This window comes from Enhydra lutris, unplaced genomic scaffold (genome assembly GCF_002288905.1).
Source record: "Enhydra lutris kenyoni isolate GAN:26980312 unplaced genomic scaffold, ASM228890v2 scaffoldscaffold27, whole genome shotgun sequence".
Taxonomy (NCBI): domain Eukaryota; kingdom Metazoa; phylum Chordata; class Mammalia; order Carnivora; family Mustelidae; genus Enhydra; species Enhydra lutris.
The window spans coordinates 7,373,826-7,399,896 of record NW_019154111.1 but is presented as its reverse complement, the minus strand read 5'-3'; the positions used below and the strand labels follow the sequence as shown (position 1 = coordinate 7,399,896).

Sequence of the window (26,071 nt, the reverse complement as noted above, 5' to 3'; positions counted from 1 at the left end):
AAATTTTGGGGATCTTGGTTATAATTTCCGATTTTCATCACATGTAATTTAAACAGTTGTTAAGTTCAGCCATCCTTATACAGTCCTGTAATAATATCTGTATCAAAATACTTTGACTAGAAATTTTTTTGAATAACAAATGCTTCCTTAGGGATAAAGTTTACATGTGTTTAAAGGCTTTACCATGCAGTAACACTGTGATTATAAAACTGTTTCTCATCAGGATACGTGTGTAAGTAATTATGCAGGTCACAAATAACAGCTCTGCACACACACACAACTCTTCACACATCTTCATACACAGGTGAAGTAATGCAAACTGACATACCTAATTTGTAATCACATCAAAGCTTGCCTAGCTTTTCCTTTCCCTTTTAATAAGAATAATCTATCCAGTTTCATTTTACTCTTTCATTCCAACAGGAAGCCTGTTGGTTGTTAAATATACAACACAGATTTTTATTCTATTACAATTATATTTTGACTTATTTTTCTTCTAAGTTGTTTTTAAGCTATTCTTATTTTCTCTAAACATGGCATATTCCAGATATGTAATATGGCAGATATAATTAACTTCACAATATTTTCTGGTGAGCAGTTTAAATTAAATACATTCTATCCAGAAGCACTACAGTGACTATGAAATGCTTTAGGATAGGTTGACTCCTGGTGCCTCTCAAGTAAGGGGGTTTAGATTATGGTGGGAGGAGAAAGTCTATGTGACATTCCAAATTGAATGGAACCCAAGAAGAGTTCTAAGATTATTCCATATTCCAGCAACTGCAGACTACCTGCTCCAATTCTTCCCTGGTCCTAATCAAAACTATTCATAGAACTAAAAGAAAAAAAGAAAAAAAAAGATGTGATAATGCATGACTAGTTTATATCAATAAATCAGTGAGGTCTATGTTAAGAGGAGAACCAAGTAAACTGTAAGCAATATCCTTTATTCCTATGTTGAAGCATGACATTTTAGGGCTGGACAGTGGGTGGTTTTGAAAATTAAATAACATTACTGGCATTTGTGAAGGCTAATCATGCTTCATTTCTCAAGTATCACTGTTCTTTTTTTTTTTTTTTTTTTTTAAAGATTTTATTTATTTGACAGATAGAGATCACAGGTAGGCAGAGAGGCAGGCAGAGAGAGAGAGGAGGAAGCAGGTTCCCTGCCGAGCAGAGAGCCCGATGTGGGGCTCAGTCCCAGGACCCGGGGATCATGACCTGAGCCGAAGGCAGAGGCTTTAACCCACTGAGCCACCCAGGCGCCCTCAAGTATCACTGTTCTGAATAACTAAGAGCCTGAGCCATACTGATAAATTCTTATCTGACTAGAAAATTATTGGTGTAATGGCCTAGTTCTACTTTTAATATCAATAAATCAACTATTAACTGAGCAGCCATGTTGTGCTGGGCATGTGAATGGTACAAAAAAGTAGAATTTTTACCTAAATTTATACCATAAATACCTAAGGTAGGTGTGCCTACCTTAGAAGTCAGAGACTATATCTTGTACTTCTTTTATTACTACCACAATACCTAATATGGTACTTTTAAACCTCAATAATTTGTGATTGCTGGTTATGACAGCAGTTATAAAATGCTATACTAAGACGTAACAGTATTCACTAAGGTGATTTGGAGAGTGTGGGTGAACACAGCATACGTGCACATAAGAGAATATGCCTGCAGAAATTAATTATGGTGTATGGATTTCTCATAGGAATTTCCTCCTGGAAATCCAGGAAGTGTTTATTTGGAAAGTACCTACCACACGACATAGTTGTGAGGTTGCACTGAAATAACGTTAAGGTGCCTGGCACATAGTGAGCACTCAATAATGCCAAACGCTTTTATTAACAAAGTCCTCAATGGTTCTCATTTGATGCCTTTCCACTCAATTTCTCCACCTTCAACAATTCAGCAAATGTCAATCAAGCACATCAATGTTCCTAAAAAGTAAGACCAATCATGCTTCTTCACTCAAAAAATTTCAACTGCTACCTTCTGTTGAATAGAAAATCCTCATCATGACATTCAAGTCCTCTTCACTTCAACCCCAACTTGCCTTTCTGGCCGTTTTACCTCATACTACACCGTTCCCAACACATCAGTGCTCTCCTGCTTCTGGGAAACTTCATGTTGTTGCCTTTCTTTGCCAGGGTTACCCACACTTCTTTTCATGTCCTGATCTGCTGAAATTCCACTTACTTTTCGAGTCCTATTTTCTCTCATAAAACTTTTACCGATACTCTTACCCCCCTTGATACTCTTGATATCTAATTCCCTTCTTTTAATCCTCACAGTTTTTAGTTTATGTCTCTTACTATATTTTACCTTTTTTCAATTAGGTATTTGTTATTTACGTATTTCAATAAAAACTCCATTAAAAAAAGGAGAGTGTCTTACTTATACACATATTGCCTATAACGTCTATGGGTGACTTGTGCCAACAGTCCAATTTAATGAATTAGTGCAGTCATTTACAGCATCTTTGTCACACTATGGAACCCGCTGCTTACCATAACAACTCTACTCCCCAAAGAGGTAGTTTAAAAATATCATCAGTGGGTCTGAAAGTCACAGAGTCTCAGTGTTAGAAAGGGCTCTGAATGTCATCTAACCCAACTCCTCACTCTGTTTGAATCAGTGTTTGTATTATGTCCAACCTAAAATTGAACCTCTCTAATGAAAGGAAACTCAAGATCTTACTGATCAGCTCATTCCCACTTTACAGTTCTGGTTCTACCCCTTGGGGACACATGGAACAAGCAGTCCCTGGTTTCATGTCAGACTACCCATTATGTTTACCAGCCACATCAAATTATAACTAAAATGAAATCTTTTTATATGATTTGCTGTTACCCTGAACTTCAGTTACAGATTTTCTGAGCATACACGCTGGGCTATTACATTAATTGCTATTAAATTTCAACTTAAAATGGCCATTTTATTTTCCTAGGCTACCAAGTTCTTTCTAGGTTCGTATTAAAAGGAATTTGTTAGTTCTGATACCCAACCTCCCTCTAGTTGTACCTCACCTATCTTCATTATGGTGACCTAAGACATTTATTCGAAAATGAGAAAAGATGAGGAAGGAGGCCCACCAGTACTCAGGAAACTTCCTTTAGCTTACTACATAAAGAAATAGGCAGAGTATTTGGATACGGCCATTCAAGTAGTCTTGAATTTAGTTCATGACATTCTTATCCCACCATCCTTTACCATCATTCCCCAAAGCATAACATTAAAACATAAAAATTTCAATGGAATGACTGAGATTTCCTTTATCTAATATTAGTCTAGGAACTGCAAAAAAAGGGAAATTAGCATAGCATAAATAATAAAATCTATAAATAATCTAACTGATCCCTTCGTAAGTGATACAGACAACCCCACAGCCACCACAAAAATACTTAAAAAGTAACACATTCATTAAGTAAGATTTGGAGAGAAGCGATCTTTCTTCTAGTGAGTCCTGCCATCTGAAACACAACAATTATTACTACTTTGCTGTCCTTCTGTTTAATTTTTTGCTATGGAAGTAAATAACACTTATTTAACCCTGAAGTATCTTATCTTGCTACCATTCTTGACAGCTACAGAATATGCTGTCGAGCAGATGTGCCATAGTTTACCTTATTACTTTAATTCTGGAAATGTAGTTTAATACCAAATACCCTGTACCATTAAAGTTCTTATTTTATTATCATATATTTCATTTATTCCAAAGCATGCATTTTCCTGTATTTTAACATCTCTGAAATCAGATTACAAGACAGGAAAAAAAAAGTTGGGGAAGAGAAAATGGCAAAATTCACTGAAGGCAAGATCTGCTCATAGTATTCTCATGGGAAATGGGTGAGTGTGCCATCAATTCTAGTTCAGAGTATTTCATATGTTAATAATGTAATAAAGATGTTAAATAAATTAAAACTAGTAGGAACACATTAAATCCTAATGCTAATACTAAATGTTTAGAAGTTCGCACTTCATCTAAACTGTGTCCACAAACTAAAACAGAAAGCAAACTGTCTTCCAGTGTTAACTGATACATTCACCAGGTCACATTCCTGATATGTCTGCTTCAACTTCTGTGAAAATGAACAGAAAAAGACAACTCAAAAAGCTCAGAATGGGGACACCTGGGTGGCTCAGTTGGTTAAGCATGTGACTCTTGATTTCGGTGCAGGTCATGATCTCAGGGTGATGAGATCAAGCCCCATGTCAAGCTCCACTCTGGGCATGTTTGCATACCCTCAATCTGGACAGCTTTCCCCTTTAAAGGGTAACTTAGAGAAAAAAAAAAAAAACAGTATCAGGGTGTATGAAAACTATAAGAAAACTATAACAAAGGGAAAAAAAATCATACTGAAAACTCAAAATTTTAGAAAGCATTCAGAGAGTGATCAAGATGGAATCCAAAAGACATGGTTTCTATGAAAAAAGTATCTTAAGAGGAAAATAAGCAAATATGCAAAGCGAACAAACAGAGATCCAGGTTTTTGGGAATAGGAAACTGGTTGAGAAAGTGAAGTATGACAGGAGAATTAAAACTGAAATTGCAAGATTAAAATCTGCACCAAAGTCAGAGCTGGGTAAAAGCCTAAATTAAGAAAACTTAAATAAAGAATTGACTATAAGCTTAAGAAATTCTCCCAGAATACTGAGGTCTGATAAATAAAAATGATTTACATGATATAATGATAGTAAAGCTAAAATCTATAAATAATACATTGTCAAAACAAGGGGAACTGAAAGTTATAAAAGTAAACTTTTTGAGTTAAAAAAAAGACCTGAACCTGCAGATCCTAAAAGCCCATTGGCAAAATTCAACAGAACCACCTGCCCCCAGTGCCCATTAGTATAGTTTTGCAATTTCTGTTTTACAAGGATAAAAATAAAAAAATAAAAGATATGTTAACTCTAACGAAAATTAAATTAGCCCAGTCTCTTTCTCCAACACTGAATTCCAGAGGACAAGAGGCAGAAACTATCTATAGTAATGCTTTGTGGAGAGGACTTGGGGATCAGGTCTAAGCCTCTGAGGAGAGTTCCTGACACTGGCACTACTGGGGGATGTAGGAGTGGCCTTTAAATATGCTGGAGGTAGGCAGAAGGTCTACAGAACCTCTGGTCTGCAGCTGAGAGAGAATAAATTATGACTCACGCATTCCACACCAAGCAAATCAACATTCATGTGTAAAGGCAAAGGCAGTCTTGGGCACCAGCAAATCAGAAAATACACCACTGATGTTCCCATGAGGGGAGGAGGAGGAGGTGAGCAGTATCTTAGGACTTCTAGTGCAGTAAATTCTCCAACATTTAGTCTCAGCATCCCAGAGTTATTTCTGTTTATAATGGTTCTATCTATGGGTATTTGTTAAGGCAGACAGTCTTTTAAATATTTATTAATTAGGGGTCCTGGGTGGCTCAGTCGTTAAGCGTCTGCCTTTGGCTCAGGTCATGATCCCAGGGTCCTGGATTGGGCCCCGCATCTGGCTCCCTACTAGGCAGGAAACCTGCTTCTCATTCTCCCACTCCCCCTGCTTCTGTTCCCTCTCTTGCCGTGTCTCTCTGTCAAATAAATAAATAAAATAAAATAAAAAAAGTAATTCATTTAGAAATCACAAAAAGAAATACACTGCATGTTAACATAAATGGGATTTTTAAAAATGAAAAGTAACTATATATTTCTCTTCCCCTCTCCCCCAAAATGTGAAGGGTGACCCTGCATTACACTTCTTTTTTTCCAATTCTTTTTAATGTCTGCTTTAATAGGGGACAGCTGACTTCTCATACCTGCTGTCACATTCAATTTGTTCTGACATACTGTTTTGGGCAAAATATATGAAGAAAATTTGGCCTCCCACAGATATGTAGTTGAACAAGTAAAAAATATAACTTTTTAAAAAATTTTACTTGAGAGAGAGAGTGCGAAAACGAGCAGGGAGAGCGACAGAGAGGGAGAAGCAGGCTCCCAGCTGAGCAAGGAGCAGGATGTAGGGTCTGAGTCCCAGGATCCTGATCATGACCTGAGCTGAAGGAACTGAAGGCAAAAGTTAACCTATCTGAACCACCTAGGCACTCCATATTTAACATGTTTTTAACAGCCTTTTTAGTTAATTATGGATTTTCTTTGACTCTACACTAAAACTCAACAAGTGGTAGCTTGTTAAAAATCACTTACAATGTGGAATCTCACTGTAGCAATGAACTTCATACTGTTACATTAAAACCCATCAGTCTATTTACACTTTGAATGGATCTTTTATAAATATGCATGATTTTGTAATGAATAGGTCGTTTAGAAAGTACGGGTTTACTGAGTTTCACAGATCTTCCAAATGCTGACACACTTTTCCTCAATATCAAAACAATCACATTCATTGATTATACTTCCAATCTCATCAGTAAAGCCATTAAGTACTGGGAGGCTGTCAAGCTCAAAATGGCAGATGCAAATGTTCCAAATTTTGACTTATTTCTTCGGCTCACTAACTTCATTGCAGATGCAAATGTTCCAAATTTTGACTTTTTTCTTCGGCTCACTAACTTCATTTTCAAGAAAATACCTGCCAAATATCCAAGACTGAATAACCGAATTTATAATCTGCAGGGTTTTGCTCCATCAAATAGGCAGCGAGTTCAGGTTGCAGCTCCAACTGCAAAAGTGCTTTACGAACACTTCCCACTTGTTCACGCAGAGTATGAAGGAAGTGTACACCACAACCAAGAGCTAATGAAAGTGCACTGTTTAGCATTTCATCAAGGGCATCCTGAAGGGAAACTGGCACATATGTAATTGTGCATGTGTTGGGGTAAAGTTCACAATGACTAGCAGCCATACAGCTTGGCGCTGCTGCCTTGATTTTAACAGCGGCTTTACTTACCTCTGCTTCTGCACCGTCAGTAGAAGTGTCAGCATAGCGAAGAGAGCAAAGAAAGTCTTAATATTCTTATGAAAATAATTCTGACCTCACGGATGTCTTGAAGAGGGGCCCAACGCCCGCCCACCCCCACCCCCCCGCCAAGATCTATGAGAACTATAGTACTTTGAGAACTGCTGCTTTAGGGAAATAGAAATGAATTCAAAGTCAGAACACAAGATTAGGGAGTTTGGGCATCAAAGAATTAATGATGAAAAAAACCAATTAAGTCCTTACTTAAGCAAATATGGTTAAAAACTAGATAATACAGATATCAAAAAGAAGTCGAGAGAGAAGACAGAATTTAATTTAACATGCACATACAATCACACATTTATATAAAATAGAAAGTAGATGAGGAAATAAAAATCGACTAGATTCTATCCAACTTGAGCCTTATTAAGTGACACAATCACAACTAAATACTGTACATGGAAGACTTTAAAATAAATGCTGGCATATCCTCCATGAAATACTATGCAGAATCATTTAAGATGAAAATAACATAGTTCTTGAATGCTTACCATGTGGCCAGGCACTGTTACTAGTACATTCCAGGTATTAATTCACTTAACTATTACAAAAGCTTTAGGAAATTAGTACCACTATTCCCTTACAAGGACACTGAGGAACAATGAAAGTAATCTGTACTGCTGACATGCAGAGATGACCATGTCTGTTGAGTGAATAAAGGAATGATCCCACTTACTTCAAAACCCAGAAAAATGTTTATCTATAATCATAAAAAATTTCAAAGAATATATACAATAAATCTATTAGTTGTCATCTTTAGAGACAAGGACCATGAGAATACACTCTCATTTTCTGAGTTGTAATAATGTTATATTTTTTAAAATTTAAAAATCCATTACTTTTCTACTCAATTAAAGCAACACAGATTTTTGTTTTGAAAAACAAAAACAAAAAAGGCTATTGCTTAGCAAAATTTAGACTGAAACACTTTCTTTCTGATGAAATTTAAGTTCTAGTAGAACAAAAAAACCAAAAAAAAAGTATCTTTCAAGTCACGGAAGAAAAGGAAGCCAAGAAAATAAATTCCTATGGCTTAAAAAAAAAAGCAAAAATGAAAATAAGTTTAAACAAAATAAATTCAAAGTCTAAAAAGAACATTTAAACTGATCAGTTATGTTAACAAATGTGAATAGGTTTAATTATCAAATTTAAACATGAAGAATGAATTTGGGTTTTGTTAAGTAACATTGGTAAAAGAAAAGGAAACAAAAATCCAATGAGAGACACACCTAAAAACAAAATACTGTGAGAAAATGTGAAAAATAGAAACAAATGGGCAAAAATATATCAGGCACATATATCTAAAAATTAATGAGTAATATTAATACATGACAAAGTTGAATTCAAGGCAAAGAGTATATGTGAAAGAGATGTTCATTTTACATTTAAAAATTATGTATGTTAGTCATGAATCTACCAAAGAATAGCAAGAAACAACTGACAAAATAGCGCCGTAGTGAGAGACTAATATAATATTATCAGACTTTGGCAGGTAAGACTATAGCAGGCATGATTAACAATCAGTAAGACTGAATTAATACACATCGAATTTTGTGGAAATTCAAACTTTATGGAAACTACACCTTTAACTTACAATGATTAACAAAACTTGAATGTAATAGACCAAAGAAAACCTCAGTACCTCCTGAAGTTGAAAATCTTATAGAACCTATTCTCTAACCCCACTGCAATAAAACTATAAAGTAATACCGAAAACTTTAACATAAACACAAACCAGGACCAAAAAAACACCGAAGGAAGAAGCAACAAAATAACACACAAAACACACCAATTTACACACATAAACATGCACACACACAATGGAACCAATAGTGAATGTCCTAAATTACTGGTGAAGCAAAGAAGAGCTCAAGACTGGAAAATTACTGATTTAAAAATAAAGATAAAAATATTAAATTATTATATTAAAGGTAAGAATATTACCTTTAGGCCCAAAACTGTGGAAAACCACAGCTTTTGTAAGAGTGTTAATATTAAGTTATAGGCTTTTTAAAATCTTAATTTTATTTTCACATTAGACTTTAAAAACATTTATTATTTTGCCTAGACCTCGCAACAACAAAAGTTTTAAGTATACTAATTCTGGTAACTTTCCATATTAGCTAAAAGGTAATGACAATTTTTATAAACTTAAAAATCCATTAGAAAAACCTATACAGAAACATCATCCAATCCATCTTGCTTCCAAAGAAAATTAACCTCAGAACATCTGATTTCAAATTCAAAAATCTATTTTTCTAGTTTCATAAATATCAGTAATAAGAGTGCATTTAAGAGTTTTCAATGCTTGGAAAAAACCCTCAGTGTTTATAATGTATGTGTGTATACACACACACACACACACACACACAGTCCACTATTTCCTTTAGAATAATTATCCACAAATCTGGTCAAAATATATCCTTATAAAAAATGAGTATTTGGAATGAAAACAAGAATTAACAGCATACAGCAGTTTTAGGACTAACTGCAGAAAATCTCCAACTCTTATTTTAAAGAAGTCTTAATATTTTGAGTCAAATTCTAGGAGCCAAAGGAGGTGCTGAATTCATCATTTATTTTAAGCAAAACCAGCAAACAAATACCTGGCTTTGGTGGTACTGTGGAATAATGATTGTTTCTTCCTGAATAACAAATTATAAAAAAAATAATGAGCAATGTTCTCTATCAAAGGTAAAGAAGTCTTATAATGATCTAAATAAATGATTTTTTTTTTAAAGATTTCATTTATTTATTTGGCAGACAGAGATCACGAGTAGGCAGAGAGGCAGGCAGAGGGGGTAAGGAAGCAGGCTCCCTGCCGAGCAGAGAGCCCCACACGGGGCTAGATCCCAGAACCCCAAGATCATGACCAGAGCCGAAGGCTTCAACCCACTGAGCCACCACCCAGGCGGCTTTTTCTCAGAAAACGAGAGCGCATTCTCATGGTCCTTGTCTCTAAAGATGTCATTTATTTAAATGACTTTTTACATGAGTAACTCAAAGTGGCCCGGCATCTAACTTTTGATCTCCTTATCTTTTGTGTTACACCTTAGAAACTAGTTAATAATGTACTGGGTGACAAGAGTTAAATCCCAAGACAATACTGTAGCTCCCCCTCACCATGATTCAGACCCCTTTTCTGCCAGTTTGCTAATGCCAACATGAAGGGGAACTGGTTCACCTGGTTTCTGTCTGTTAACACTTTATTCCCTGTCTAGATTTTGGATGCTCTTCTTTTCCTGCCATTTAGAGACTCAAATCTTGCCAGTGCCTTTCAGCTCAAGCTGATAATCCTTAATCTGATCTTGATTTCATCTTCTGGAGAGAGAATAACTACAAGCTCTTTCTATATAAACTCTTACCATCACATGCACAGCTCTAGATCTTTTATAAGACCTTCAAACTTTTTTTCATTCCTTAGTCATTTATCTGGTCATTTATCCAACAAATATTTGTATGCTCCCACTAAGAGCGAGATATTACTCTACATGGTAGAAAAGTACTGAAGTGAACAAAAAGACACAAATTCATCAGGTCAAGTAACAGGTGTAATTTGCATAGCATGAGCTGGACTATGGTCACTGTGGTTCTACAAGTTTCTCTTTTGACAACAGGTTTGTGTTAAGTCATTAAAAAAAAAAAATTGAAATTCCATTTCTCTACCCCCTCAGTCTTTCAAAAAAAAAAAAAAAAAAAATACTCCTGTTCATGACATGGAATGAGAGTGGTTTAGGAAATCAAACACCCAGAGACAAATCTTGGCTCTGCCATTTACTAGCTTGGTTAACCTGGGCACATTACTTAAATTTCTTCAATTCTCATTTACCTTATCTGTCAAAACAATCTTTCATGGTGTCTTTTTTAAACCAAATGTTATGAGAATTAAATAAGAAAATGTAGACAAAGCACTCTGCAAATAACTTAATATTACATGGTGGCTATTAGAACATCATTACATTTATTTGTAACACAGAACAAGTATGAGGTCTTTGGTTTGCTTAAAACCTATATTCTAAAGATATTGTCATTTTAATCACTTATATGGTCCAGAGAGTAATTTTTCTTCTGGTGGGTGCTAGTACTACCTCACTGTTAAGTATATCTTCTGGAAGTTTAAGGCAAATAAGTTTAAGGCAAAAGGTAGGTACAATAGTGAATAAAAAAAAATCACTTCAAGGAGCTTTGTGATATGAAGTGCTCTATCTCTATCATTCACAGTCCAAACAGAGAGTAGGTCCATTCACCTAATCTAGTTCACTTTGTATTTCTATTTTTCTATATTTTCCTCTCACCAGATTTCCCCAGCTTTTTTCAATATTCTCCTTATCTACTCTCCTAAATGGTTTTAATATAGAATAAAAACATATTTACAAATACGTGCATACTTTGAATAATTTCAGATTGCCTCTCCTTAATGGCAAAATCTTTTTTAAATTTTATTAATTTTTAAAAATTGTTTCTATTAACATAGAATATATTATTTGCCCCAGGGTACAGATCTGTGAATCGTCAGGCTTACATACTTCACAGTACTCATCATATCATCTACCCTCCCCAATGTCCATAACCCAACAAAATCTTTTTTTTTTTTTAAAGATTTTACTTATTTATCTGAATGAGTGAGTGAGCACAAGGAGGGTGGGGTGTGAGGGAGAAGGTCAAGTAACACCTGTTACTTGACCAGATGAATTTCCTGCTGAGCAGGATGAGCCCAATGTGGGGCTTGATCCTAGGACCCTGGGATCATGTCCTGAGCTGAAGGCAGATGCTTGGACTGAGCCACCTAGGTGCCCCAAAGGCAAAACCTTTTATATGCATTGCAGAACTGTGGTTTGGACGTGGTATTTATTAGATGCAGTACTTCCTGCAGCTCTCTACAACACATTAGGTTCATTTGAATAATAAACATTCAGACTGGGATAGCATTCTTTACAGTATTTCCAAATAAAATGGTCATTTGACTCTTGGAGAGAACTCTTTTCAAGGACTTTTTTCAGGTGAAAATACACAGGTAATTTGCTTCCTTTGATCTCCAAGATACCTATGATGTTACTGCAATTGAGTTCCACCGGCATAAGAACATACTGTACTGTCACAGGAAACCAGTGTCCTCAAAAGCTACTCAACAAAGAGTAGACTAAATTAGCATTTGTGTGACCATTTTGTAGCACAGCAGGTAAGTTAATACTGGACACCTGACTGACAGGAGAATGCAGTAAAACTATTAAATTTAACAAATTCTATATAGTTGAGTCAATGTACCCGGTAATTCAGTTACAGCTAAGTATTACCTTTCCCCACTCAGAGTTCAAAATTTCCTTAAGACTGTAGTATTAAGTATTTTCATAATGACAGAGCCTTTTGAGAACTGGATGAATGCTATGGCTTCTTCTTTCCTACAACTGTCCCTCTGTCCTCTCTCTTGCCCCTTGAGGGTACAAGTCTTTGCCTCAGGATACAACTTTGCCAAAAAAATTATGTAATACTGCACCAGTGATATTAGTGGATAAAAAGTACCAGAGTTATAAATTACATAGCAGTGGATTCAAATGTATAATTTACCACTGAGGAGCAAAGAAAACAAAAAAGGTGGTAACACAGGCAGACAGCACAGGAGAAAGGTAGATGGTCTGAGAAATATTTAATCACTTGCTCTTAATTCTACATATTTTCTACAGTTTTCAGTAAAGGTCTGCCATACCAAATGCATGAAACTTTCAATATTATAAATATGAACTCATTTCAAAGTAATGAACAGGAATAACACCCATAATAAGCATTCATTTAATGAGCACCTACTTAGTACATAAACAATAATGCATCCACAGAAAACATTTTAAATTGTTTTGAAGAACAATTTTTTATTACTAGTTAAAATCCTTACTATGCTGATTCTGACCAAAATAATCACCTTCTAAAATCTACCAGGATCAGTCACCCCAGACACATTCCCAACTGTGGGTTATTTTCATTGACAAAATTACTACAAATGGTAGTACTTTTAACATATTTCAATGGCTAATGGATGCCTGAGAATCTGGCAAAGAAATTTTGAAAAAAACTGTTAGCAGAAAAAAACCACATATACCTTATGTAAAGATGAGAACTACAAAATAAAACAAAGTTCTGTGTTTTTAAAATAGTTATGCAAATAACTATGTTTTTCTGTCTCCAGGACTCTTAATTTAGGACTATTCAAGGTTCTGGAAGTATACATTCAAATTATAATTCATTTTCATTAATTTACTTACTAGTATCCCACAAAACTAATGAAAATCAAAATGTGAACTGGAAAAAATTTTAAGTGCAAACATAATGCATAACTGTTTTTAAGTATTTTTTTTTTTTTTTACCTAATATAAGTATTAAGCATCTACTTTTTTTTACTAACAAAAAAGTTTTTAAATGAAAGCCCATAGAGTTAAGAGCTCAAATCTTATGGTATAATCCCTCATCTGTACACTACACAGAACTTTCAACATAAGGTTCATTTTTTTTTTTTTCTTCAAGATGACTACTTCTGGCACTGAAATTAATTTTATATAGCTGATTTACTTATTAAAAGCTAACTTGATTTTTCTTCTTTGGAAGATTTTAAAGCAATCAGTCACATTTAGAAATTTTCAGATGGAAATAGTGAAGTATTAAAATTCTTACTGGTGGTATAAAATTAAAATTTTAATTTAACAGAATGCATGCATTTATATGAAGACTACCAAAATTAAAAAAACCCATTCAAAATATTATGGTGGTAGCTCAATTTAGAAAGCTTAGTATGATAAAAAATTAGCTTCATTTTCAGGAAACTAAGTCATGGCTCCACAGCTGGAATTTATTCCTAAAACCTTACGTAGCTTGGGAAATATCTTTGTGTCTGGATCCAATGGTTTGCATTCCTAAAGTTTATATCTGCAAATAAAACCACAATAGGGAGAAAGAGGGAAAAGGGAAGGAAAAGAGGGGGCAAGAGAGAAGACAGACAGAAGGGAAAAGTAATTCAATTTCTAAAATTTTAAATACGATCTCTGCAGAAATCTACTGAGTGGGGAAGGGGGTGTATATATTTTCTTAAGATTGTTTTTCTGTCACGATCATATATGAGTGACAACTTGATTATATGTTTTATTCCTGACAGAACTGCTTGTTTCACTATTTTCCAGTACTATCACAGAAAATCTAAAGGTAAGACAATTTAACTTTAAAATCCACGTTATTATTTTGCCCATAAGCATACAAACTAAAAAAAAAAAAAAACAAAAAAAACCCTTCATAAGTTAATCATTTTAGTCAGGATGTGTTATGCTCCTTACTGATTTTGAATAAAATGTGGGGACCCTCTATTTCCAATTGTGGGTGTTCTTTTCAGTTGTGAAAACCTGTATTTCTATTTATCAGTTCGAACTTGTATGTTCTTTTGCTTATGCTATCTTTTGCTGGTTCGATCTCAACACTTTACATATCATAATAATCTTCAATTTTTTCCATCTATGTATTCCATTTGTAGTTCTGAAAATTTTCAGTGCAAATGATGGAAAAGAATACTCTTTTAGAATGAGATCAAATCTTGTCCTTCCACTTATTAGCTGTAGGATTTCAGGCAAGTTACTTAATTTTCATTTCTCTACCTATAAAATGGAGATAAAGCCTACCTGGGCAGATACGGATTAAATTATATGCATTATCTACATGTATATTACCTTATTCTGCAGGACCATACCTGACACAGAGAAAGCCCTCAAAGAGAAGGGATTCTGTTCCCATTATCTTCCATTTTGAGTCTGATGTTCTATAGCATTGATTCTCCTCTATACTGTAATCAAATATGACTTTTTCTTGGCTCTTATAGCAGTCTATTATTTTTATATGGTTGTATATTCCCTAACATTAATATATTTGTATGTTTGCTTTCTAAGTGTTTTTCATGTCATGTTTTAAGAAAGAAAATAATTTATTCAGAACCCATATAAGTATCTTATTTATTGTTTGTCGTGTATACCCTTTTAACTGAGCCTACTAAAGAAAATGGATCCTCAGAAACAATCACTGTATTCCTAGGCTTACTAAATACACTGGCTGGTATTACAGGCGCCCAAATGATATGCTGAATGAATTATGAATGAACCAATGAAAACTGCAGTAACTAGCCTTCTCTTGAGATTCCACAGTTTGGAAATCAAGCAAGATCCAAGCTCAGTAAATGTGCAGGCATGAAGGAGGCTTCAAAACAAGAAATAAAACTAAAATCTGTCACAAGAAGCACCTGCGTTGAAGATACCACAATGGGCATAGCATGACTTCTGTTTTTGGAAACTGCATATTTTACTGCTGCTGCTAGATTCTTTACAGTGCCAGCATCTTTGTATCAGCTCCAGGAAAAAAGCATCCAATAAGGATTATGAATTTGGGGTCTATTTTTTAAGTGCAGGTAGGAAAAAGAAATTTATCTGTATTTTTTGGCTTTTGGTGTGGTAGGTCTTGCATTTCACCAAGATTCATACCGTATAAGAGTGAACTCCTCAAACACAGGAAGGGCCTTCAAATTCTGGGAAGCCCCACCCCCCCAAAGATAAAAGCCCCACTACAAACACTGTATCTTAATTCAAGATGTGAAATATTCAGGGGGAGGTGATCTCCGAGTTCTCAAGTTTGAGACAAACTATTCAAACATCTAAATGGTAACAAATGAGCCACTCCCACATGGCACTTTTTTTTTTTTTTAATCAGTCATTAACACAAAACTCTTTTTGAATATTCAAAACTTAAAGACAAGAGCAAGACTTCCATAGAACAAGATTTGAATTTCTTAAACCACTATTTTTCTAATTCAAGTCCAGGGACTTGTCCGTCAAATCAGGAGCCTATAGCTCTCCAGTTATAGAAACTGCAGTATAGCAGAAACACCTTAAAAAAGTTCTATGTTAGATAACACACTGGCATAAATGAGGAGTTAAGTGCACAAATAGGGAGTGCTATACAGAACAAGAACTTTAAAAATAAGTAGAAATTTACTCCGCAGATAGGGTGGGGCAAAAAAGAACATTCCAACAGAGGTAGTAACTAGTATAAAGTACAAAATACTTTATTATAAAATACCATAGTTTGGTGGTGGTGGCGGGGTGGAAGCACCTGTTCTGGTTCCAGAAAACTGCCATAAAGTCCTAATCCTAAATAGCAGTATGATCTGGGTCAAGTCTTTTAATGACTTATTTTTTCTCATCTACAAAATAAGGGAGGAAGACTACATGATATTTACATAGTTCTGCTTCTAAAAAAATTTATGGTTATTATTATGAGTAACAGTGGCTAACATTTCTTGGCTAACAATCACCACATGCCAGGGAAAATGTTACACAGTTGACATATACCAAGTAGGTATTATTAACAGCCTCATTTTTCCCCAGTTGAGGAAACCCAGGTTCTGAGCGAGGAACTAATTTGCTCAACACAATCCAGTAAGTTAAGAGAGGCAGAGCCAAGAGGGTGTAATTCCAAAGCCATTACGGCTAACCCAACAATGAAATTTCAAATTCCCTAAGGAGACTGTTATTGCTTCTATTATACTATGGGTAAAGTGTTCATTATCTACAACCCCCTTTCTTTGATATCTAAATTTTTCAGAAGGTCAAGAATTTAAATTTTTTTTTTTTTAGATTTTTATTTTATTTTATTTGACAGATAGAGATCACAAGTAGGCAGAGAGGCAGGCAGAGAGAGAGAGAGGAGGAAGCAGGCTCCCTGCCGAGCAGAGAGCCTGATGCGGGGCTCGATCCCAGAATCCTGGGACCATGACCTGAGCCAAAGGCAGAGGCTTTAATCCACTGAGCCACCCAGGTGCCCCCAGAAGGTCAAGAATTTAGACCTAAGTATCATAATGTTCATTATCTTGTACAGTCAAATAGAAATCTTTCCAAAATATATCCTACACATCTCTGACTTTTTAAGTAAGAGAAAAGTAGACTAAATTTAAACTTTTCTTGAAGCTCAAGGTTAAATCCATACATGTTAATTACTGTATGGGCCTCTAGAACTTTAAGGTCACATGACTCTTTGCTCCTTCATTTTCTAGGGTAAGCTTACGTTTGCTTCCTCTTTCATTGCTTTCAATAATCACAGCTCCTCTCCACCCCTGGTAGTGTTCTGTGGATCACCCCCCCCCCGCAAAAAAAATCAAGCTTCCAAGCTATCAAAACTATTAATATAGTAAAGATACAGCTGCAAAAAAATTAATTCTTGTCTTACTTCTCATTACAAGTTGGCCTTTGCTATGGTACCTAGAGTAACTCTTAAAATTATCAATTCAGCTATGATCGGATTACCTCAACACAACTTCACTATTTCAAATACTTCATACAGAATATTCCCACACTGTACTATACCCTCTGATCCTACCTAAAAGATTATGTTCTTCACATTACATGATGTCAACATGCAAGAAAAAAATGTATAATGCTTATGGAGACATAAGGGTTAAACTTGAGGTAGTTCCAAAAATGCTCATATTTTCCCTGAGACAACAGAAAAAAGGAAAAAAAATCTTAAAGGAACCCTCATGCAAAAATTCTAAAGAGAATATAAGAGAAAAATGGCTTCATTCCATGCTAAAATATATTATGAAGCTACAGTAATTAAAACAATTTAGTATAGATAGAACCAGAGCAAGAAATTCAAGCACAGAATTCTGCCAATGAATAGTTTAGATTAGTAAGGATAGAAGAATTACACAATAAATGGTATGGAAACAAACTGTTAAAAAAACAAACACTTTAAAGTAAATAGCAGAAGGATCAAATGCCTAAAATACCAAAAAAAGAAAGAAAAAAGAAGTTTTAGAAGACCAAATTTATCTATAATCTTACAGAGAAGAAAGAGGTCTCTGTAAGTAGGAGACAATATTCAAGTCACAAAAGGGGAAAGAGTGATATATTTACCACATAAAAAGTAAGGACTGTTATAGAACAACAACAAAATAGATGAAGTCAAGAGATAAAATGGAAAAAAAATTTACAAAGTATGGGAGAAAACAAACTTCCTTAATTTATAAAGGGCTCATGCAAATCAATAAAAAACAGACCAACTACCTAATAGAAAAATGAACAAAAGATATGAACAAAAAATTTTGGGGAAAGAACACAAATGCTAATAAAGTTTTGATGTTTGATTTCCTCATTAAAAAATGGAATCTGAAGCAACTTATTCAAATGGCAAAAACTAAAAGTGTGATGATGCCCAATGCTGCTGATGTTGTCACGGAATAATCAGTCTAATGTGCTTACTGATGTGTGCCTAAGTTTATAAAACTTTATCAGGAGAGTAATACAGATACAACCTCAAAAGGTGCCAAGGTATGTATACAAAGGTAATCATGATAGCACTGTTTACTTACAAAAATAAGCTGGAAAAAATATTTATCATAGAACACTAGTCAAATAAATTACGGTATATCCATAAAATAGAATACTATGCCCCAGTGAACAAAAGGGGGGGGAATGAGTAGATTTCACTGTGGAACTTAAATTATCAAGGAATTTAAAAACACAAGTATAGAAGTATGTACAGAATTGTTTTTAAGTGGGGAAATAGACGAGTAACTGAATTCCCAGTGTTTTTCTGAAATTACGTGAAACTGTTGGTTCACTTTGTTCACACAAACCAGAGAAGGAAATCAGAGCTGCTGCATTTTTTAATCTGTTCCTGAATTAATTTCACTTTTTAAAGTTAAAAGGAATTATCTAGGTAGTAGAATAATGGGGCAATTTTTGTCTTTTTTATGCTTTTCTGTCTTAAAAATACCTAATACAACCCATATTTAAGAAACTACTTGGGGGGCGCCTGGGTGGCTCAGTGGGTTAAGCCACTGCCTTTGGCTCGGGTCATGATCTCAGGGTCCTGGGATCGAGTCCCACATCCGGGCTCTCTGCTCAGCAGGGAGCCTGCTTCCCTCTCTCTCTCTCTGCCTGCCTCTGTCTACTGTGATCTCTCTCTGTCAAATAAATAAATAAAATCTTAAAAAAAAAAGAAACTACTTGGGCAGGGGAAATGGGCAATGGGACACTTAGCTTCAATTTATTTTATTCAGTGCAGTGTTATCTTTTACATAGTAAAAGCTTATATTTTTATAATCAAATCAGCTTTAATATATTTTTAACTGCCTGCACTAGTGTAAGGACGACGTCTACAATTTCAAACCAAACTATATATATATATATATATATATATATATATATATATATATCAGAGTGAACATTAGCCTTCCAATATAAAAAGATCTTCTTTTACATTAAAAAAAAAAAGCCTAATAGAAAAGTGTATCTACACTAAATTTTCTCTATCTTCTGAGGGTACCTATATTTATTTATACAAGCTGATATATCTGCTTTCTGACTGAGTCACTAGCCCTGATGCAGAAAGGGCAGAATACAGTGACAAATCTTTATAAGAAAGAAGCCGGTAATTTAAAAAAGGAATGGAAAAACTGGAAACTGCCTAAAATAAATAAATGCAAGACAGATTAAAATAAGACAGCTTTTAAGTCGCCTATTTTATTAGGAAAGTGAAAAGCGATCCCAATAAGTCTTGCAATTTCTAAAGATTAGAGTTGATACTTTTCTCAGGTTCAAGAGATCCTAGCCTTTCAAAGTGTGCACAACTGTGGCTTTTCAAACCTATCAGAGTGTCAAAGGTAGATGTAATTAGAATGGGGGCTGGAAGAGGGAAAGGAAACCATAGAGAAAGGGAAGTTAGAGACCTGATGTATAGTATTTCACAGCAAGTGAAACAGAAGCACATGTAAACAAGAGAGTACATACATCAGTCCTACTGGAGGTTATAAGGGACCAGTAATACAACTCACAGACGTTCACCCCTAGGATAGTTGGATCCTCAACATCTACCACAAAGTTCACCTCTAAGTAGTCTCAATGGATAATTACCACCCTGCTGTGATTATTTTTAAGACTTGCATAAAACTGTATCCCCTGAATTACACAGCATTCTTGAGAAATGAAGGTCAATGGTATGCTGAAGTATATAGCAAGGAGCTATGAAGTCAGAGTTCAAATCTCAGCTTCACTACTCAAGAGCTTTATGACCTTAGACAAGCTATTTAATCTTTGCTTCAGTCTCTTAATCTCTAAAATGGGGATTTAACACCATTAACTATGCTCATGGGTTGATATGATAAGTAAATGAAATTATATTTATACATGGCATGACAGTGCTCAAGTAAAATTTTAAGAACATACTTTTTGGGGAAAAAAGTGCTATTTGTTAATTGAAACCATTCTGAATAGAGATCTCAGTACTTTAGTTTACTTTGTTTCTTAACGCAGACACAATTTAACCTTTTCTGCACTGCACAGGGTCATCACTAGGAATATAAATTATAACACTGTATGACTACAGGGGCACCTGGCTGGCTCAGTCAGTAGAGTGTGCAACTCTCTGAATCAGGGTTGTGGTTCAAGCCTCACATTGGGTGTAGATATTTAAAAACAAAACAAACAAAACAAAACAAAACCAAAAAAAGAACGTGTGACTATAAATACAAAAGTTTCCACAATCTATCAAATAATCAGTTTCTTCAGAGAGTACCTTGAGCAAAGAGAGCCTCTGAGGAGATTTAAAGTTATAAGAGATGCTGTCTTTATGCTATTTCTATATTGTTACAGCTAAAAATTTCAAAAATTATAGCCATTTTTCCTATGTCTTTATTCATAATCAGAGATGACTTGTGCCTCCTTCTTGCAAGCCCCTTTCTTTTTCTTTTTTTTTTTTTTTAAAGATTTTATTTGTTTATTTGACAGAGAGAGATCACAAGTAGACAGGCAGGCAGGGGGGGAGGGAGGGAAGCAGGCTCTCTGCTCAGCAGGGAGCCCGATGCGGGACTCGATCCCAGGACCCTGAGATCATGACCTGAGCCGAAGGCAGCGGCTTAACCCACTGAGCCACCCAGGCGCCCCAAGCCCCTTTCTTTTTCTTAAGGTGCTGATGCTAAGCTACTCTGAGCTAAGAAACCAGATAACCATTTCAAGGCAGACTGATACAGTGAAAAAAATACGGGCGGTAGATTCAGACAGCTCTATGTTTAAATCCTTATGCTACTGACTTTGTGACCTTGTTACGTTGCTTAACTTCTCTAAGTTTCAATTTCCTCATCCTTAAAATGGGAATACTATTAGCTATATTGAAATGCTGGCGTAAAAAGCAAATGAAAACTTAGGTAAAGATCGTGCAGAGTGTCTTCTCGTAACCGGCAATATAAATCACTCTGTTAATGGTAATCTTTATTATATAGCTAATGAAGTATATTGAAACTGTAGCTAAGTCAAGAATAAAAAGAATTTCTTGGAACATATGCTTTTAATGTGTGAAATTCCTTGGCACTGTACTAGAGATACAAAGATGAAAAAGAATATAGTATCGAATCTCCAGAGGCTCAGAGCCTAATTAAAGACTGACATGTAAACAAAGTCACAGCAATTTGATAAGTCAAACGGTAAAAGAAGCAGTGCACCATCTGAAGTCAAATTTTTTTTTTTTCTGGAAGAAGTGGAATTTAAGCTCAGAGGATAAACGGGATCACCAGGTTGGGGGTTAGGGACTGAGGTGCGCAGACTTGGTTCGGGAGGATAAAAAGAGCACATGTAAAGATGTACAAGTAAGAAACAGCCTGGCACAGCCTGGAGCAGAGCGTTTGTAGAGAGAAGAGTTTAGAAAGGTAGGCATGGGCCAGATCATAATGGCCTAGTCCTCCAAACCAAGGAGTAACTGGCCCTTTTTAAAATTAATTAATGGGAAAAAATAATAATGGGGAATCACAAAGTATTTTAAGGACAGTGGAGGTGGTTGGCTGAAAAAGGTAACATGGTCAGAATTCACAATACAGAGAGATCTCCCCAACTAAGATGTGCAAACTGACGAGGAAAGAGAGGACTACCAAAGCCAAGGAAAATACAGTTCAGGCGGGAAAGATGCAGCAATTAATCACAAGTAGTAGTGATAAGAATGGTAGTAAAGAGAGAGATGAAGCGGGTAGTCTTGACAACACTGAGTAGTTGGGGAAAATCCCCCAATTTCTCATTTGGGCAAATTGCTGGGTCAGGAGGTCATTAGTCAAAATGGAGACAACAAAAATGAAAAAGTTTCTGAGAAGACAGTGTGGGCTCAATCTGGATTTTATGTGAACAAAGGCGTCCATTTGGCAGATGGGAGCTAAGGTGAAAGCAGAATTAACTGCGACAGAAGAAATGGACATAGAGGTAGAAATGGCAGATGAGGCAAAGGTAATGTCACCCAGAACAAGTACAGAGATTGAGGATGGGGCTACGAGTATCTATTACTGCGGCTCATGAAGATCTCACTCTCTGGCTTTCGCTTGTTTTCCAACTGGACAAACTAAATTTTATGTAAGTGAGATGTTACTTATAGTTTTCATACTTCTTTAAAAGCATGAAAATTGCCCCCTACAAGTCTGCTGAATGTAGATGCTTAAGTCTACTGAGCACCGTGTCCAGCTTCTTCATTATCCGGCCAGACCTAGTAGAGTGCTTGGGACCTGAAAGATGCCTAATTAGTAGTCTTTAGGTCAATCAAGAAGCCAGTGTCTTAGATACTCTTTCAATGTTCCAGATGAACATTTAATACAGATTAACCTAAAATTTTCTTTATATGCTGCTTTTTACATTTAGTAACATAGATTTTTCAATGATCTGGAGACTCTGAATTTACTTTTCAGAGTTAAGAACTCACTCAAAACCAGTAATTTATGCCTATTCTTATTTCTGATTTCTGTATAGAAGTCAATAGCAGGTAGAAAAGTAAGATTATTGTTTTTTTTAAAAAAAAGATTTTATTTATTTGAAAGAGAGAGAGAGAAAGCACAAGCCGGGGGAGTGGGAGAGGGAGAAACAGGCTCTGGGAGCTTGATGTGGGGCTCGATCTCAGGACCCAGAAATCATGACCTGAGCCAAAGGCAGACGCTTAACCGACCAAGCCACCCAGGGTCCCCAGATTATTGATTTATTTAAAATATTAGTTTTAAAAAGGGAAAATACTAAAATACTTCACCTAAGGGTTCATTCTTATGTATCAACAATGTGAGAGATCTTCATAGGAGTACTGAGGAGAATATTTTTAAAGACTCACCACTTAGAAGGAAAATTAGATGAGTCCAAACTTCCTTTATGTATTTTGTTTACATACTTTTACTCAGATAAATGCACATTACATAAACTCAGTATCATAATGAGTGTTCATAAATTGGTAGATGAAAAGGATGAGGCAATGAGTAAGCAGGGAAGATGGCTGCTGAGCAGAAGAAACCATGTTATAAGCACTTGAGAGTATGAATAGCACTGTAAGGGAACGCAGTCAGTAAACACTGGAGTGGTGGGTTTTGGCGGTTTTGGGTTTTGGGGGTATTTTTCACTAACAAAAGATATTTTAAGAGACTCGAGTTACTCAATAAAACTAAGGAAAAAGCTTGGGATTCATAGGATTACATTATAGTCAAACTTTTCAGATAAGCCAGTTCTTAATACTTCCTTTTGCTTTTCTTTGAAGGCCTAGCCTCCCTCTCATGCATCTCTCTTTTGATAAGAATAGGCAGTAGGGTAGTAAATAGGGAAAGAACAAAAATCAAACTGAACATAATGACCTGATTTTGATACTCTTAAAAAAAAATTGGGTAATGTTCTACTAGAATCTTGATATCAAATACTTTCACAATTACAGTTTATATTGGGAGAGACTGCATGGAGCAGTTAAAAGAGCCTAAGTTTTGGAGTCAGCAGTTCTGGCTTCATTATCTGTTATCTCTGTAACTTTGGATTTTTAAGTACCCTGCATCTCAGTACTGTAAAATGTATCTGTAAAATGGGATTAATAAAAGGACTTTCACAAGACTCACAAGGATGATATAAAATAATGGATCAGGAAGACACCACATAAATGGTATTGTTTTGTAGCTGCAAGCTCCATTAATATTTACCAACTTTTCATATTTCAGGTATATCAAATAACCTAGCTTCTGCCATAACAGAAAAACAAAAGCCCACTCGATTCCAGAGTACCGTAGTGTCCCATCACTGGAAAGTGTACCATGGATTAAAGTATCCCAGTAATGTTTTCCTTTCAATCTTACATTGAAACATCCAATAAGTCAGGTTTCAGACTCCCACTAACTGAGAAGGCAGCAAATGGTGTCCTACGAATCCACTGCAAATAACAACAAAACACATATTCTGCATGCGAAAGTCTAAACTGTAATGGTATTAAATGAGTAAAAACTAGCAGTGGTTTGCCTTGCACAATCCTGCAAGTTTTAAGAAACACTGCTTCTGCTTAGTTCCTTCCTAACACAGATCTCTGAAGCAAAAACAACCAGTGGTCATATCCTTTGAAGAACTAAAATCCAGATCCAATTCTCACACTTTTAGAAGGTGAGCAAGATGTCCTCCTTGGTTATGTCATAAAATTATATTTTTCAGAAGACACCCTCCACGGTTACGTCATAAGGTTATACTTCTGTTTTGGGAGATTTGTTTTTACATTACCATCATATTATAATCGCAGGTCAGCTCTCTAACGATTACAAAAGGCAGTTTCAGGGTCCAGAGGCAGGTCAGCTTGGGATTCTAAGCTTACCATTCCATCACAAAGCAGATTCAACTTCTTATTTTGAGTTTAGGTTTGAGATGAGCTTTCTTCATCACGATTTTACCCCTAAACACACTGTGACTACACTGCATACTATCTATTACATGTTTGAGTATTTCAGATGGGATCGAGGATAAACATGGAGTAACTAAAGTCAACGTGCTTGACTGAAAACTATTCTGATTATCTTAAACACTGCCAGGTGCTGACTGACACCCTCACCACTTGAAGCAAATACCTATTTGTTGTAGTGTGGGAGAGGAAAAAGGCCACACCCAAAGTTAAGACCTCACAGTGAAGTGATACCGAGTTTCAAAATTTCAACCATTGCTATTTTCGGCACTCTTTTCCAGGGTCAATGTATCCTTCAAATTCTCAACAGGTTCAAAGTTCAAGAAAACGTTCCTCTGATTCTAATCACTTAAGTTACTTCATTCAGCAACCGGCAGGTCCAAGATGGAGAATTACCTCCATTCAAGAAAGATTTAAGTAACTCCACCATAGAAGACGACCAAACTCGACCAGGGCTCAGAAGTGACTCTCAAAGAGGGTTACCACTCCTCCCCTCCCCCAGGGAGCAGGCGGACAAGAAGAGTCTGACTGTATCACACCAACCAGTTACCTGACAGAACGCGACCGTGGTATCCGGACCCTTCCTTCAGTTCAGACGCTCCCAGGCTCCCCTCTCTCCTCGGTGCCACCTCCATCCAGGCTGTCTCTCCTCCCCCAACCCCCACCCCCGCCGGCCCAGCTCCCGTCCGCTTCCTGAGCCTCATCGGCATCCCACCTCCGTGCTCTCGCGCACTCCACTCGTCGCCGCTTACCTTGGCCACATAGTCTTTCACCTCATCCAAGTCTCCGTTTTTCAGGGCCCACATGAACTCCTTGTCGCACATCACTGCAGCGGGGCGAGCAGCCTGGCCGGGTAGAAGACGAGGAGGCGGTGGTAGCAGCAAGCGGATACCGCGGGGCGAGAGGGAGACAGGGCCGCGCGGAGCTGGAGAAGGGAAGAGAAGGCGGGGAAGGCTGCCAGGCGGGCGAGGCAGTTGGCCGCGGCGACCGTTGGGGCGGGAGAAAGAAAGTTCTTTTGCGGCCACCGGGCCCAGCAAAGCAGGTTCCGCCTGGCCGAAGAGAAGCAGGAGCGTTTGCACTTCCGGTTCACTCCCAGCTAGGATCCTCCCCCAACTTCCTCTTCCTCTTCCCTTGGGCGGAACGCCCCGCTCGGGACCCCGCCCTGACGGCCCGCGGCGGAGCGCTCCACGTGCGCAGGCGCAGTGGCGAGGCAGGCTGACGGACCGGGTCCGGGGGGGAGTGGGCGGGACTGAGAGGCCAGTGAAGCGAGTCCGTGGGCTGCAAGGGCCCAGGGCGGAGGCCCGGTTAGGCTAGTTCAGGTAGAACCAGGATGTTTTTTGCACACCACACACGTGGGGAAAAACTTTTTTAAAACACAGCCT

At 36.6% G+C, this 26,071-nt stretch overlaps 1 protein-coding gene across 1 annotated transcript in view; it reads right to left on the bottom strand.

Annotated features, from left to right (window-relative positions):
• Positions 1 to 25,787, bottom strand: part of LOC111151923 (myotrophin) — a 58,209-nt gene extending 32,422 nt beyond the window's left edge. The window contains exon 1 of the mRNA XM_022510129.1: positions 25,442 to 25,787. Coding sequence (XP_022365837.1) covers positions 25,442 to 25,513 — 72 coding nt within the window. The 5' untranslated portion in view covers positions 25,514 to 25,787. The remainder of the gene's footprint in view (positions 1 to 25,441) is intronic.
• Between the last annotated feature and the right edge of the window lie 284 nt (positions 25,788 to 26,071).